The sequence below is a fragment of the Chironomus tepperi genome, unplaced genomic scaffold (assembly GCF_022539635.2).
Source record: "Chironomus tepperi strain 1889 unplaced genomic scaffold, CSIRO-AGI_Ctep_v1 contig_37, whole genome shotgun sequence".
Classification (NCBI taxonomy): domain Eukaryota; kingdom Metazoa; phylum Arthropoda; class Insecta; order Diptera; family Chironomidae; genus Chironomus; species Chironomus tepperi.
Window position 1 is genome coordinate 961,978 of NW_027226159.1, and position 15,373 is coordinate 977,350.

At 33.7% G+C, this 15,373-nt stretch overlaps 1 protein-coding gene across 5 annotated transcripts in view; it reads left to right on the forward strand.

Moving 5' to 3' along the window:
• The window catches only part of LOC139098766 (pyrokinin-1 receptor-like), a 70,260-nt gene that overhangs the window by 15,228 nt on the left and 39,659 nt on the right, over nt 1–15,373 (forward strand). For all 5 annotated transcript variants that reach the window (XM_070651096.1, XM_070651072.1, XM_070651064.1 and 2 more), the window contains one exon: nt 12,075–12,734. In XM_070651096.1, the coding sequence (XP_070507197.1) occupies nt 12,320–12,734 (415 nt within the window). In that variant the 5' untranslated portion in view covers nt 12,075–12,319. The remainder of the gene's footprint in view (nt 1–12,074; nt 12,735–15,373) is intronic.

Genomic DNA, 15,373 nt, shown 5'->3' on the forward strand with positions numbered 1-15,373 from the left:
TCCTATTAATGATTGTAGAATCAAGAAAACAAATTTTTAAAGCTAGGCTTCATTTAAATTTAGGCTAGAAATTCAATCTTCAATTGATAGAATGTGATACTTTCAGGTCCGTTCTGTCAATATTCCAAGATTAATATAATCTTACAGCTCTTGTTCTTATTTTGTAGCTGCTCAAATTATGTTTTTCACCCTTTTTTGGGCTCTTTTATGTATATTAAATATTTTGACAGTATTTCATGTCACGAAGATACTTCATTGAAATGTATCCCGGTCGGTACAAATGAAGAAGGCTCTGGCAGGTGAAAGACACATGCAGGCTGTTGTTGATAATTAATAAAAAATAGTTTTGTCCTTACTGATAGAATTTCCCGAAGTCTTGGTTTTGACATCGACTAAACAAATTCTCAAGACCAAGATCGAGGACGAGACTATCTGGGGAGACTACCCGGGAACTCTTACTTACTGGTACTTACTCAATTCGCTGGCCTTACAAATCTAGCATTCAATTACGCAAACATGTTCTCTCAAGAGCAGAGTGAGGTGAGAGCATCGCTCACGATGCTGCTCATCTAGTAGATTTAAGATGAAGCTTTCAAGAATATGGTCTTTATCTTATAGGATTGTAATTCATGGCCTCTCTCAGATGTAACCTGCTGCTGGCCTTTGCTCTAGCAACCGCTTGCCAATTTCCAATATCAAATGCAATATTGTCTCTGCCAACATATTCCTTCCGAGAAACGGACAACTCAGGTGACATGTCACTTTTTTCAATGTTGTCACTTTTGCCACTTTGTCACTTTTTGTCCCCAGTCACATGATTTGTCTACACCCCCGTGTAATTCTGACTGTGTCAACAGCTTCTTTCCTGGAATTCTTTGGTTGTCAGAAATCTACAAAGTCAAACATGATTACTTTATTTGCAGTAGCTTCTACAGGCCTTTTTATAATATTTCCAGCCCACCAAACACAGTTTCACTTGGCAATAGCTTTGACGGAGGCTTAAAAACAGAACTCGAAGTGAATTTGAATTTTATATGGAATCAAGTCGGCTTGAATCGACTTTTTGATACAAAATCCGATCATTTGTGTTACTCGGGCATGTCACTCCAACTGAACTCCTTTTGTTGTAAAAACAATTTCAATTCCTTTTTTTTCATTAATTTAATTGAAAAATTTTCCCATTTACTTAATTATTTGTACAACATAAAAACACGTACGATAATAAGTTTGAATGTAGAAATGGAAGTACCATCAAAGGCAAGCACACTTTTATTCCTCCTACTTCCTTAATTCACTTATCTTTACGCTATTTGAATCCAATTGTTTGTTGATCATTATTCTTGCTTTTTGAAATGATTTTGCTGTTTTTTTTTGCACATCTTAAGACTCTCATAGCCCTCCCATGCTGCTTGAACTAATTTATAAAAATTTCAGTACTTTGACGAGGATTCTTAATGTATTCTGAAATTAACACCTCAAAGACAAAGAAAAGCTTTTAATCTTATTTTACGCCTCAAGGAGAAAAATGTGAGTTTTTCTTCTTCCTTCCTATTTTTGCCATTACCACATTGCAGAAACTCAATGGAAATGATGGGATAGAGCAACAAAAAAATGATATACATAAATAAGAAGGAACTTTTCCATCACACAAATTCAATCATGCTAACCGCAAACAAACAGATATTGGTAAGGCTGAGGCTTACACAAAAAACTTTGTGTGCTAGAAAGTTTCAGCATTCAACTGTGGAATGGCAGTTGAATGATAAAGAATAATTCGTTTTTGGTGAAAATTTAATTAAAGAATAACAAATGATTTTAATTTAAGGTTTTTTTTTTTTTTTTTCATTAATTTCAAACTTTTTACTTCGCCAAGAAACCATCATGATGAAGTCATTCGATGTTGGAAAGTATACATACTGGTAGCTGCAAGCGACGGAAGTCTGTGTTGTGATTTTTTTTCTTTCCCTTCCGTGCAGAGGTGTATCCTTGGGGGAGGTTGAGGATCTCCCATCTCCTCTTTTTTGGACAAAATTATTCAATTTACTTGGGTTTTTAAATCCTACCTAAATGTTTGGCTTCTGGCTATGTTCCTGTTTTTACAGATGTCTTTCCCACTTTTAAGAGCACAAGCTCAAGCTTCTTTAAGAGCACAAATTCTTAACAGCCTTAGAACAAAAATGTTCCTATCCAATGGTGGCGGATAGAGAAGTCAACGTTACAACAAATATTTTTTTGAAAAGAAACTTATTACTAATTTACACCAAATTTTTTTAGATTTTAAAATATCTTTGACCGTTATTTTGAAGATAAATAAATTCAGTTATTTTGTGACGCAAATTCATTTCTTTTGTGCATTTGACGACAGTAACGACTAAATAAAGAGTGTCCACTTCGATTGCAACTATTACAATTTGAAAAACAGAATTAATTTGATATTTTCATTTCATTAAATAACGGTTTTTAAAAATTCAAATATTTTGTTCTATAAATTTAGTACTTGAGTTCTACGTTTGTTCTAAGTATAAGGCCCTTAGTTCTAAGTATAAGGCCCTAAAATTTTCTCTCCGCCACCATTGGGTTCCTATATAATATTTAATTTAAAAACGTAATTCTGATTTGCAGTTTTGCCCCGAGTAACACAAAACTGGGAGGAGGAGTCCATAAGGTGTCCATATAGAAGACTGAAAATGGAATCTTAATTCCATAAAATCTAAATAACATGTCAGTCTTCCAATCAGCTGTGTAGTTGAATTTTGTATCACACGGGAACAATCCCAAAAGGCAAACGGTGTAGAAAACACATAAAATCCAGGCTCAGGCCAGTGAGACTCTTGCTACAGATCAGATTCGATGAGAAACTTTCTCAGGCTAAAGTCAAATTGACGAGGAACTGAATATTCAGTCATTTCTACACTTCAAGTATTCATTTGTGGACTGTGATTAACTATGGAAATTAGCCCGAGCAATAAAATTGAAAGAGGTTCCAAAAAGTAGCAAATAATCCTTCCTCAAAGCTCTTTTACTAATATCAAATGGTACCAGCCTAAACCGAATGTGGCAGCGATATGGATGCCACAGGAAGCCGACTTCAATTTTGTGTTAAAAATGCTTTATCGGAGCCGTATATTCATTTATGTAGCCCGAGAAAGCAAGCATATTCAGACATTAGCATTTTTTGGCAAACGAAATTTCGCCAACTCTGACTCTCAAAAGGAAATTAATTCCATGTGGTTGTTTGCTTAATTCCAGTTGTCCATAATGTTTGAACATTAAATTAAATTAATTACTTCTGGATTTGCCATTTGAATTTGAGAATGGCTTCTTACTCAAGAAAGTCCCAATTTTTTTGGAAATGACATTGAACTTCTTTGAAGATACAATAAAATGATCATTTAGAAGCCGTTGATTTATTTCCATTTAATTGAATGTTACTTCTTCGAAAAATTGAGTTTGTCCTTTCAAGAAGTATAAAACTAATTTCTTCTTGGTTTTCGAATAGAACAAGAAGGTTAATCGATCCTAAATTCGGTGTCAGGTTGGGGTTTGACTCTGATTTGGTGAGGAATTCCATAAGAACCTTACAAATTCTAAGGTTCTAAAGAAAAAAGGACAATATTTCAGAATGTAGCTTGAGATTGGGATTCGAACACACGTCTTACGTATTCTGGCCATAAACTCCTACCACTGAGCTATCTGGGGTTGTTATAGAGTATGGCATAAAGCATACTTAAACCTTAATTCTCTATTTAGCGCTCTTATCGTTGCATTGTACCACAGTCCAAATCAAACAGGATTCGACATAAATCCCCGAATTTCGGACATATTAATCGTCTTGTGTCATTCGGGATCAATGCTTAATCACCCACTGTACAACAATATAGGTTAATTATAAGACAGCAAATAACAGGGAAACAATTCTTAAGGATCTTTGATTCCTTTAATCAAGAAAATGAAAAAATATGCTTTTGTTGTCGTAAATGCCATTTGTAGGTGTATTTTATGTCAATATTTAGGGTGAGTTGATTCCAAAAACTGTGGCTGAATCCCATAACAAGCATATGTATGTATTGTGTACTGGTTTTCATGATGGAAAATGTCGATTTATAAACAAATATTCTAAAATTAAACTCAATTTTTTTTTGCAAACTGAAAACATCCCTTAAGGATGTTTGCCCTGACAACTTTATGCGTGCTATGATTTATTTTATTTCCACCCAGTTCCTAATGGTGTTGAATTTGGCTAACATGTATTATTTTTCAGTGCCAAACTTTCAGCTTCTTATATCACATGTCAAATATTCTCGTGATAATGGAGTGATAAAAATTTATTGCTTCTAATAGATTATGGTAATGATGTTGTCAATGCTAAGTTATGTGAAAAATGTTTCTGATGATTCGATGAAGTTTGACTTTTGGAATTTAATAATGAATGCTTCACTTCCTACAAAAAATAAATTTGAAATCGCCTTTTACTAGGAAGCTTAAAAACTAAGCAACCATTACTAAATTAGCATACATCTTCTAGAAGAAATGTGAGAGCTTTTTAAAATAGCATTAAGTACGTCAGCTATAAAGAAAATTCGGGAAAAAGTAATTTTGATGAGATTATGTTGTGGTTGAGTTTCAAAAATAACTTTGGAGTCGGTCGAGAGTTGCGTAATTTTTTTGTTATGTTTGAAGGATTTAACGGTAAATTTTGTTTTGAATTTTCGAACTCAATTTCGAATTCTTCGAATTAAATTTCGAATCCTTTCAAACTCAAATTTGAATACTTTTACCTCAATGTCGAATCCTTCAAACTCAATTTCGAATCCTTCGAGCCTAATTTCGAATCATTTATACTAAATTTCGAATCCTTCTAAACCAATTTTAAACTCAATTTCGAATCCTTCGAACTTAATTTCGAATCCTTAGAACTTAATTTAGAATCCTTAGAACTCAATTTCAATTCCTTTGAACTCAATTTCGAATCCTTCAAACTCAATTTCGAATCTTTCGAATTTAATTTCGAATCCTTTGAATTTAATTTCGAATCCTTCGAACTCAATTTTGAATCCTTCGAGCTCAAATTCGAATCCTTTCGAATCTTTCAAAGTCAAATTCGAATCTTTCGAACTCAATTTCGAATCGTTCAAACTCAATTTCGAATCCTTCAAACTTAATTTCGAATTCTTTGAAGTTAATTTCAAATCCTTCGAACTCAATTTCGAATTCTTCGAACTTAATTTCGAATCCTTCAAACTCATTTTCGAATTCTTCGAAGCGAATTTCGAAATAAAATTAATGCCTTATAAGTCTATTTCTTCCTGTTAAGAAGTAAACGACTCCTTAAAATAAAATTGGATACACATGGATGACGTCTTATTTCCCATTTTCTTATCTTAATCGTTAATAAATAATTTAACGAACCCATAGAAATAAAATACATTAATTAGTGTCAAATTAAATCTTAAATTAAAGCCTCAAGATTAAATTTCACGGTAAATTGCTGAACATGCTAAAAACCACACAAATAAATTACAGCACTTAAAGTTGTTCAACATATCTGAAATGTGGGTTTATTAATTGTTTAAGTTTACAGAGTTTTAGTTGACTTCTCGTCAAACTTTGTCTCCTTACGGCTTTTATATTTGTGTAGTAACGATTCTGTATTAGGCATATGTCAATAACATTATCACCAAAAAATTAGGTGCGACTCATTGATTTTCATAGCTTCGATAGCAACTTTGCTCTTGATTTACATGTTTATATCCGAACAACACGATTGATTTCGATCCCTTTTACACAGAAAAATGAGGTTATGTCGCTCGGGGTTAATATCTGCTAATTCTACACTCATGGAAAAGGACTAAAAACTTTTTAAATTTTAAAGAAAATTCAAGTTTTTAATTTCAAAATTCAAGATTTGAAATTTCAAATTTCAAGTTTTTCAATTTTAAAATTCAATTTTTGAATTTAAAAATTCGAATTTTTTTAACTTTGAAATTCAAGTTTTTCAATTTCAAAATTCAAGTTTTTCAATTTCAAATTTCAAGTTTTTTAATTTCAAATGTTTTCAATTTTAAATTCAAGTTTTCAATTTTTAAATTCAAGTTTTTCAATTTTAAAAATCAAGTTTTATAATTTCAAAATTCATGTTTTCAAATTTTTCAATTTTAAAATTTAAATTTTTCAACTTTAAAAAGAAAGTTTAAAAAATTTTTAAAATTTTAAAAAACAAGTTTTTAAAGTCTTAGCTTTAAGTTTTAAATTTAATTTTTAACAATTTTTTAAATTCTTTTCATGAGTGTTATTGCCTGCAGAAATTTTAACAGACTAAAACTTGTCAGCATAACAATATTATGAACACCCAAAAAACCAATCAATATGAATAAGCATCAAGATAAATATATCTTTCAAAAAATTATTCAGCAACATGTTCGCAAAAAAAAAAGAAATTTTTACATTTTATCTTCAACAATTAAATTTGAAGGTCAAGATTCACTTTTTATTTAAAAGAAATATTTAGAGCTAAAAAAAAATTTTACTTGAACTTTTAAATTGCCTTTTTTTTATTAAACTTAATAAGAAGACAATAACGATTCTTCTAAAAAAAATTTATATCTGCTTCCACTCAATGAAGCATGTTATACAAAACAGAATAATCTCTCTACGCCTTTCATCAACTATCAATTTACCTCATTTGCACATCGCAAACATTCTTCAAGGAATTTATCTTTTTTTCCCCTATTTTCTTTAACGATTGTTTAAAGTGAGGCAAAAGTAATGTTTTTTAGCTTGCGTGACTTGTATATATTTTTAAAGCAACCCACGCATGATCGCTTTTTTTTTTGTTGAGTGTGGAATATTTATAAGTGCATGAACAAAAAGCCACTGTAAAAATTTACTCTTAATATACATATAAACACCCGAGTGACATAAATGAAGAAGGCTCCGCTAAGGAGCTTTTAAGGCTCGGCGTCCATTTGCGTCTATATGTTGAGGCCTAATAGCGTCCATATGCGTCCATATGTAGAGGCTAAATGGCGTCCATATGCGCATACCAAATAGTAGAAAGCGTCCATAATGTGCCTATATGTGGAAACCAAATGACATCCATATGCGGGTATACATGGATACCAAATGACGTCCATATGCGCCTATATGTGGATACCAAATGACGTCCATATGCGTCCATATGTGGAGACCAAATGGCGTCCATATGTGCCTATATGTGGATATCAAATGGCGTCCATATGCGCCTATATGTGGAGACCAAATGACGTCCATATGCGCCCATATGTGGAGACCAAATGGCGTCCATATGCGTCTTTATGTGGATACCAAATGGCGTCCATATGCGTCTATATGTGGAGACCAAATGGCGTCCATATGCGCCTTTATGTGGATATCAAATGCTATCCATATGCGCCCATATGTTGAGGCTAAATGGAGTCATATGCGCCTATATGTGGATACCAAATGGCGTCCATATGCGCCCATATTTGAAGCCAAATGGTTTCCATTTGCGTCCATATGACGTCCATATACAGCGATATGTGGAAACCAAATGACATCCATATGGCTGCCAAAAGCTTGGTGGAGCCTTCTTCATTTGTGTCACTCGGTACATTCTCATCTCCAAGTCAAGCTTTTTTTTAATTGTTCCACCGCCTCGAATTGCTCTTACCATACCAGGTATATATGTATGTAGTCTGAGAAATGAGATGAATAAATAAATGAATCATCTTCTTTTAGTCTACAAAATTTATTTCTAGAATGAAAAATGGCTTTTTTGAAATTTGCTGGATATATATATTTTGAGACTAGTGATATTATTTCTTAAATTTAGCCTGCAACTGTGTATTTACATTACAACCTTAGCTCAATATAATGATTTTCAATGAAATCTTCATTGCACTCTAGACTGAAAAGTCGCCGTTATAAAGTGGATGATTCATGTGTATTTGATGTCTGTTACATTGTTGAAATTGGATCTTTAAGAATTGATTTAGAATATGTTGACATAAGGTCGTTACAGATTAGGTATCGAAAAAGCAGCAGTAGTTTAGTTTTAAGAGTGTCGGACAACCGACTCTAATGATATGGGTTCGATCCCAGGGAAAGTCTAATCGGGTGTTTTTTACAGTTCTTACTTATGAGAAGTCGAAATCCGCGACACACAAATTAATGGCTAGGTGCCATTGCATTGGAATATTTTGGGTCATGCAACTGTATAGAGTTAAAAAAGAGCAGTACTTGACGTAAAAGGCTGAAATTTAAGGGAGAGGATGAGGGATTGGGGTATTTTTCCCAAACGAAGGAGGTTCAAATTCTTAAACTACTATAGAGCTCAACCCTGAATTTGCATCTGAATGGTTGGGTTTCGGTGTCAAACAATTTCTGACCTTACCCTATACTCAACCCTCCTTCCCTATCCTCGACTCCCCTATCCTCGGCCCTCCTTCCCGTATCCTCGACTCTCCTTCCCCTATCCTCGACCCTCCTTCCCCTATCCTCGACCCTCCTTCCCCTATAAGAGTTACAATTATATGAACGAACCCTAAAAGCTCTAAATCATGTTCCTTCTTATTATAATCCACATAACCCCATTACCAAAATATTCGGTTACACACCTGCTTCTCACGACACGATAATGTTTGTCATAATTTTCATTCAATGTTGTAAATCAAACATCTTTTTTGTTAAGGCACAAAGTGCACTTCAATGAAAAATAAAAGCTTTTGTACGACGTTAATGCTGTAAGGTGTTCTAAAGTGGCATAATAAGAAAATAATAAAAAAAAAATGTTAAGATAACTCAAGAGGGTCGTAATTGAATTTTTAAGTGAGATGAGCATATTTGTGATGCAAAAGTTATGAGAGTTGTTGTTTCATGCTTCATCTAAGGCTAACATTATAAATATATAATGTAATTTATTGCTGATAGTCAAATTGAGGATGCAAAAGGTCTTATTTAATTGATGAACAAGTATTTAGGAAAAGAAGTGAAAGCAAATTAAAGATAATTATGGCAGCAAAAATCCAATTTGAAAGACTCTTGAGATTTGCTGCTAATATAATACTTGACAATTGGATAATTATTGCAATCCCGGGTGACATAAATGAAGAAGACATTGGTGTGGAGCTGTTATTAACACTTACTTACTTACTTACTGTAAGCACGCTTCTATATGGAACTTAGACTGCAACAAAATGCTTTCCATCTGACTTTGTTGCTGGCTCTGTCACCTTGTTTGTACTGTTCTGCGTCAAGTAGTTTTTGGAGCTCCTGATCGCAGTTTCCCTTGCTGATTTCATTCAGGATTTCATTAAAGAAGTAGTAAATCTAGTCAAATGTCATTAACCGCATACCGAGTCTGGTTTCGGTCAAGGTTTTCCATCAAGGTTGGTTGTGACCCTAGCCGTGACATAAAACTATTTGGACACATGCACAATATGATTAACAGCGAAAAAGGGACAATTGTCTTCTAAGTTAGGAAGTCGGGCAATTGACTCTAAGGTCCCAGGTTCGATATCAGGGAAAGTATATTTAAATTCAGGTGCTTTTTCGCTGTTCTAGTCACACCAACTCTGGTTCATGTATTCGCGACTCACAAATTGTGGCTAGTTACGTTGCATTGATATCATACCCTGGGTTATGCAGCGTGCACAGTTGGGAAAAAAGCAAAACGTCCATTCGGATAAAACCCGTTATCAGGACAAAAAAAATACTGCCAGTCCTATTATGGATACTGAATGCTACTAAATGGATGAAGTTTCCATGAGGCTTCTATATGATTTACCATTTGGTATTCATTGACTTAGAGCAGTGGTGGGCAACATTTTATTTTTCGCGACAAGCCTAGGTAGTAAGCCTCCGTCGAAACCGCACATGACATATGGTTCATGCTGTTTTTAGCCCCGAGGAACAAAAGTTACCCATCTTTGTCTTAGAGGCATTCCATAAAGGCCATTTGTTAATAATAGAAGATATTTAGAGGAGCCTTTGAATCTCCATAGCGTTGCCATCTCCAAGTGTGTCGCTCGGTATAAGCATTATGTCAATAAGTATTAATTAATAATATTAAAGATTTCAGCATTTTTTATATCGAACTCATCGCTCAATAGCTTAGCAAAGTTCAATAGTTTCTTATACAAATCAACTGCAAATTGCTTCCTACTTCTGATTACACAAGAGACCATTGACTTATTATTCTACAGAATAATGAACTTTCTAGAAAAATGAACAAAAGTACTCTCGGAATTTCCATTGTTCCAATCAGATCTACCTTCCCCCATCCCTAATAGATAAAAAGCGTCGCTCACTTAGTGAAGTTATTAAAGAGAATTTTGATTGTTTTTCCTGAATATTGGCAGTTTTTACGATGAAAGAAATAAATTTGATCGGGTTTATTAATGGATTTAAGTTACAGATTGACAACTTATTTGTGTACCTTAATTAGAAAGTTGTTGTTAAGAACCGATAACCTCTTATGCATTAAGAGAAGAGCAAAAATGGTAATTAAACAGATAAAAAGGTCATTAATCACGTTACTATGCATTGCTATGGCATTTATAGAAATTGTGTCACCATTTGCCTTTTTTGGTGAATTTTCATTCAGCTTTCGCTGTTCAATCTGAATACTTGGAAATGCTGTTTTATTAATTTAGAATTTTAGAACTCGAAGTCGACCTGGATTTTGTATGGAACAGGTCGATTACTATAAGAGACATGCAGCATACTTTAATGGTACTGAATTATCACTACGGTACCTTAAAGTGGCTTATTTGTTAGGATTAGAGTCAATTTATCCGAGTCGACTTCAAGGTCAGCTTATTATCAACACGAATTGGAAGCCGTCCGTGAATACCAAAGCTCCATGGCGTAGCCTTCGTCGTTAGAGTGCGCATTATGTCAAAATACGTTCTAACTTATGTAGGTCAATCAAGTTTTGAGCATCAAAAGACAAATAAAATGCCCAAACTTGTATACAGCATGTTCTAGAACAGTGGTGCCCAACCTGTGTTTTGCGGCACATCCTTAGAAATGCCATGAACCGTATGCCGTGTGCCTTATGCCGTTTCAGTCGAGCCTAACCACCAATATGTACCACACAGCACAGTTTACCCACCCCTGTTCTAAAATTCATTTCTCAACCTATTACATCATTAAACGACTGCCAAGAGCTACACATTGTTCTTAATTCTAACGTCAAAATATCTTTTATCTAAATTTTTTCATCCATTGTTCTTTAATACGTCTTATGATAGCTGATGATAAACATTTTCTAACAACCCACATCAATGAATTTTAATCAGAGTTTAACCTTAAATTTTTTTTCTGCAAACAGTGTGGGACCTAGCCTGAAGAATTAAGAGAGTCAATTCTGCATTACAAATGGGAATTAAATATTCAGTGAAATAAAAATATTATTAATAATATAATATTCAATCGCAGTAACGGTCTAGGGGAAGTGGTAGTAACTCGTTTCAAACTCAATATTAAGACTTCGGGTTTTTTAGTAACTGATAGATATTGGTTGTCGCAAGAGCTGTATTGTTTTTGGAGCCTTAAGATGCTTCCACTGAGGTACCCGATGCGAAAATCTGTATTTTTTTTTTGCAAAAGTATAGCCGATTATTTAAAAACACGTGTCAAAAAACATCGCGGGGGCGGGGTAATGGGAAAGATTGCAAAATGTAGGTAGCATGGGGTAATTGGAGAGGATGACAGGGTGTGAAAGAGGGGCGGGTGCATGGGGGAATGAGAAGGGCTGCAAAATTTAAGATGTCGGGGTATGGAAGTGAAACCAGGTGTGTTAGTGTAAGACGAGATTTGGGAGTGGGGGTGGTCGCTCGAGGAAGCAATTTTGATGGGTGATGGTGAGTGGTCAAAAGTCAATTTTTCGCGTTACATAATATCTGAACAGATCCCGATTTTCTTTCAATATTCGCAACTTTTTTAACAAAAATTCCACAAAACACCTCATATAATGTTCACACTATCCCACATCATTGTAATAATTTAAAACGCTTGATGTTTTCTGTGTTTATATTATTAACTCAATTTCATTTAAAATTTTCTATTTTTAGATGTCAAAATAAACATTCAAAATATGTATATTATTGAGCCGATTTCATCACAACTTGAGTACCCCCGATTTCAATGACTCAATTGCTATAGCTGTCACTATATGTGGGCCATTAGCATATTTACAAATTGTGCATATGTTTAACAGGAATAGTTACACAAAAAAAAAGTGATGAAAAAAATGAAAATCTAAAAAAGAAACAAAAAAAGTGAAGAAAAAAAAGTTAGTTCTTTTAAACGTAAGATCATGATGGATTATGTGATAAGTTTGAATACAATAGCATCGTCATCATACATAGACGAAGATAGTGCAAGTTTAATAGTATCAGATCAAAACAGTAATACATTAAGTCGATTTGACGAGTCATATAGATTGAATAATTACTCATCAATGGAGGATGAGTTGGGTGTAATGTCCTATGGACCTGATTCATTTAATAATTTATCAATCATGTCTAATCATACAAAGCATGATCATGGATATCGTGACTCGTTATCAATTATACTACCAATAACCATTTGTTATCTTATAATATTCATTGCTGGTGTTTTAGGAAATGTTATTACATGCATTGTGATTGCTAAAAATAAAACAATGCATACAGCAACAAATTATTATCTTTTCAATTTAGCTGTATCGGATTTCCTGGTTCTGATGTTTGGTGAGTAATTTTTCATTAATATTTATTAATTTGTTTACCCGAGTGACACAAATGAAGAAGAACGCTATGAAACGCAGTTATGTGTGGCATCAAGGTTGCTCCATATGTCTGGGATCTTGGTAACATCCATATGTCTGGCATCTAAGTGGCATCCACAAGCAAGCGGCTTCCATTTGGTGTTAATAAAAGAGCTTTAGCGGAGCCTTTAAAAGTTTAGAAATAGAACCTTTAAAGCTCCGTGGTAAGACCTTAAAAACTTTGCAGTCGATCCTTAAAAATTCAGGAGTAAAGCTTTAAAATAAAATGCGGAGCTTTAATTACTCAAAAAATGAGACTTAAAAGTTCTGAATGCTCAGAAACAGAGCTTTAAAAGCTCCTAATGTTCAGTAGTATTTCTCTAAAAGCTCCGAATGGTTAGAAGCAATGCTTTAAAAGCTCCGAATGCTCAAAAAAGAAATTTAAAAGCTCAAAAGCGAAACATTAAAATCTCAAAAACTCAGCCCTTAAAGCTCAAATGCAAAGCCTTAAAAGCTCATAAGCGAAGCATTAAAAGCTCAGAAGTGAAGACTTAAAAGCGGTGAGATAAAGCTTCTTCATTTTTGTCGCTCGGATAAGGATTCTGTTATAACATCATCATTCTTCTGCTATTGACAGCTCATTTATAATCATTGTTAAAAAAGATTTGTTGAGGTCGTTCACAAATGACGTCTTTCAAATAATCTAAAACGTTTGGCTCTATTTTCGCATTTTCTTAAAATTATTTTTCTTTGAAATATGAGCATGAACATTCCAAATGAACGGAGGTGCTCAAATACCACAAATCGGTTAATCATTCAAAGATCCGAACCAGAGACCAGTTTCTCGGTATAAACTAACCTAAGGTCCACGACATTAGATTGTCGAAAAATTCGAACTCAACTTATTTTAACTTCGAACTCAACTTATTTTAAATTCATTCTGAAATTTACGTTACGAAGAAAAAGATGTGGTTTGGTACGTTGGAAAAATAACGGTCAAAAAAATTGAATTTTAACGACAAAATCTTTATTTTTTTGAAAAATATTAACAGGTCGTTTTTGAGACAATAAGCCACACTCCTGGTACAAAATATATCCTAGGGCATGGACAAAGGGTAGAAGGAGTGGTAGGTAAAACCAAGAAACTTCACCCCAAAAACACAAGATCAGGCGTAACTCTGACTTGGTGGCGTATTCATAATTCAAATTCGGTAATATGCGTCACAGACAAATTGTGCAAAACAATGTTAGGTGTTTTTGCATTGATATGTCCTGGGTCATGAAGCGTGAAGAATTGGGAAAAAACGAAAAGGCCATTGTTACAAAAACCGACATCATGCGCGGTAAAATGAGCGGTCAGATTCACACTAACCTAATGCCGGAATTCGAATCGATTAACCGACTTATGTTATTCGGGGAAGATATATCATACCCGAAGGCGAAATGGTTTCAGATTACCCAAAATCTTACTTTCTGGAAGGCAAACTACCAAATCCCTAACTGTATCGCACACCTGCTTGAGAACTAAACCTTCACATCATAAGTGAACGAACTTTTAAAAGAGATTTATGGAGTTTAATACTTTAGATTTATATTCTTGAATACCTAAAGGTCAATAAGAAGTAAATTCCGAATAATATGTTTAAGATTACAAACCACGCATGGGAAATCCAATAAAAATCTTATGGTAAAATAAAGTTTAGAGAGAATTTTTCATCTTAGCATCAACTTAGTCCTTACCAACAACATTGTCATATCCTCAGGAGTGCTTTAAGTTTTAACAAGGTCAAAAAATTTTTGTTTCCATTGAATGCTAACGAGATTTTGTTCAGCACATTTTCGTAATAAATATAATAATATTATGATTTGAAATGATTCCATCTGCCTAAAGATTAGTCTATCAAATTCTTCTCCATTTATGACAAAAAAATTAATGCGACATTTATGAATTATATGGAAAAAATGCTTTACCTTAATGAGTGACTTTTGCGCATTTTTACGGCATTGGTCATTATTTGACGGAGTTTGATGTCAACTTGGATTTTGTTTGGAGTAGAGTCGACCTGCGTTGAGTTTTTCATATAAACATGCGTTGATTTCGAGCTCTGATATTTAAGTACCAAATAAGTATGAACTAATTTAATTAAGTGTTAATCCACATAATTCCAACAAAATTCAAAAAAATGATCCAGTGAACTTCAAGTTCCTTTGCCTGACTATGCAACAAGATCCAGTAAGGTCAAAATCTCTCAAAACACATTAAACGCAATCCAGTAAAATTTTAGTTGCTTAAGAATCCATAAAACAAAATCCAGTAAAATACCCTGACTATGCAACAAGATCTAGCTGAATTTTAATTACTTTAGAGCTCATAAAATAAGATCCAGTAAGGTCTTATTACCTTAAGAACCTATAAAACAAGATCCAGTAAGGTCTTAATCATTTAAAAATCCATAAAACAAGATCCAGTAGAATCTTAGTCACTTGAGAATCAATTAAACAAGATCCAGTAAAATTCTTTATAAACAGACTAAGATCCAATAGAATTCTAGTTCCAGACATTAAGCTATAAGTCATTAATATAAGTGTATAAAGCAAATCGGTCGATTGACTAAATATCAT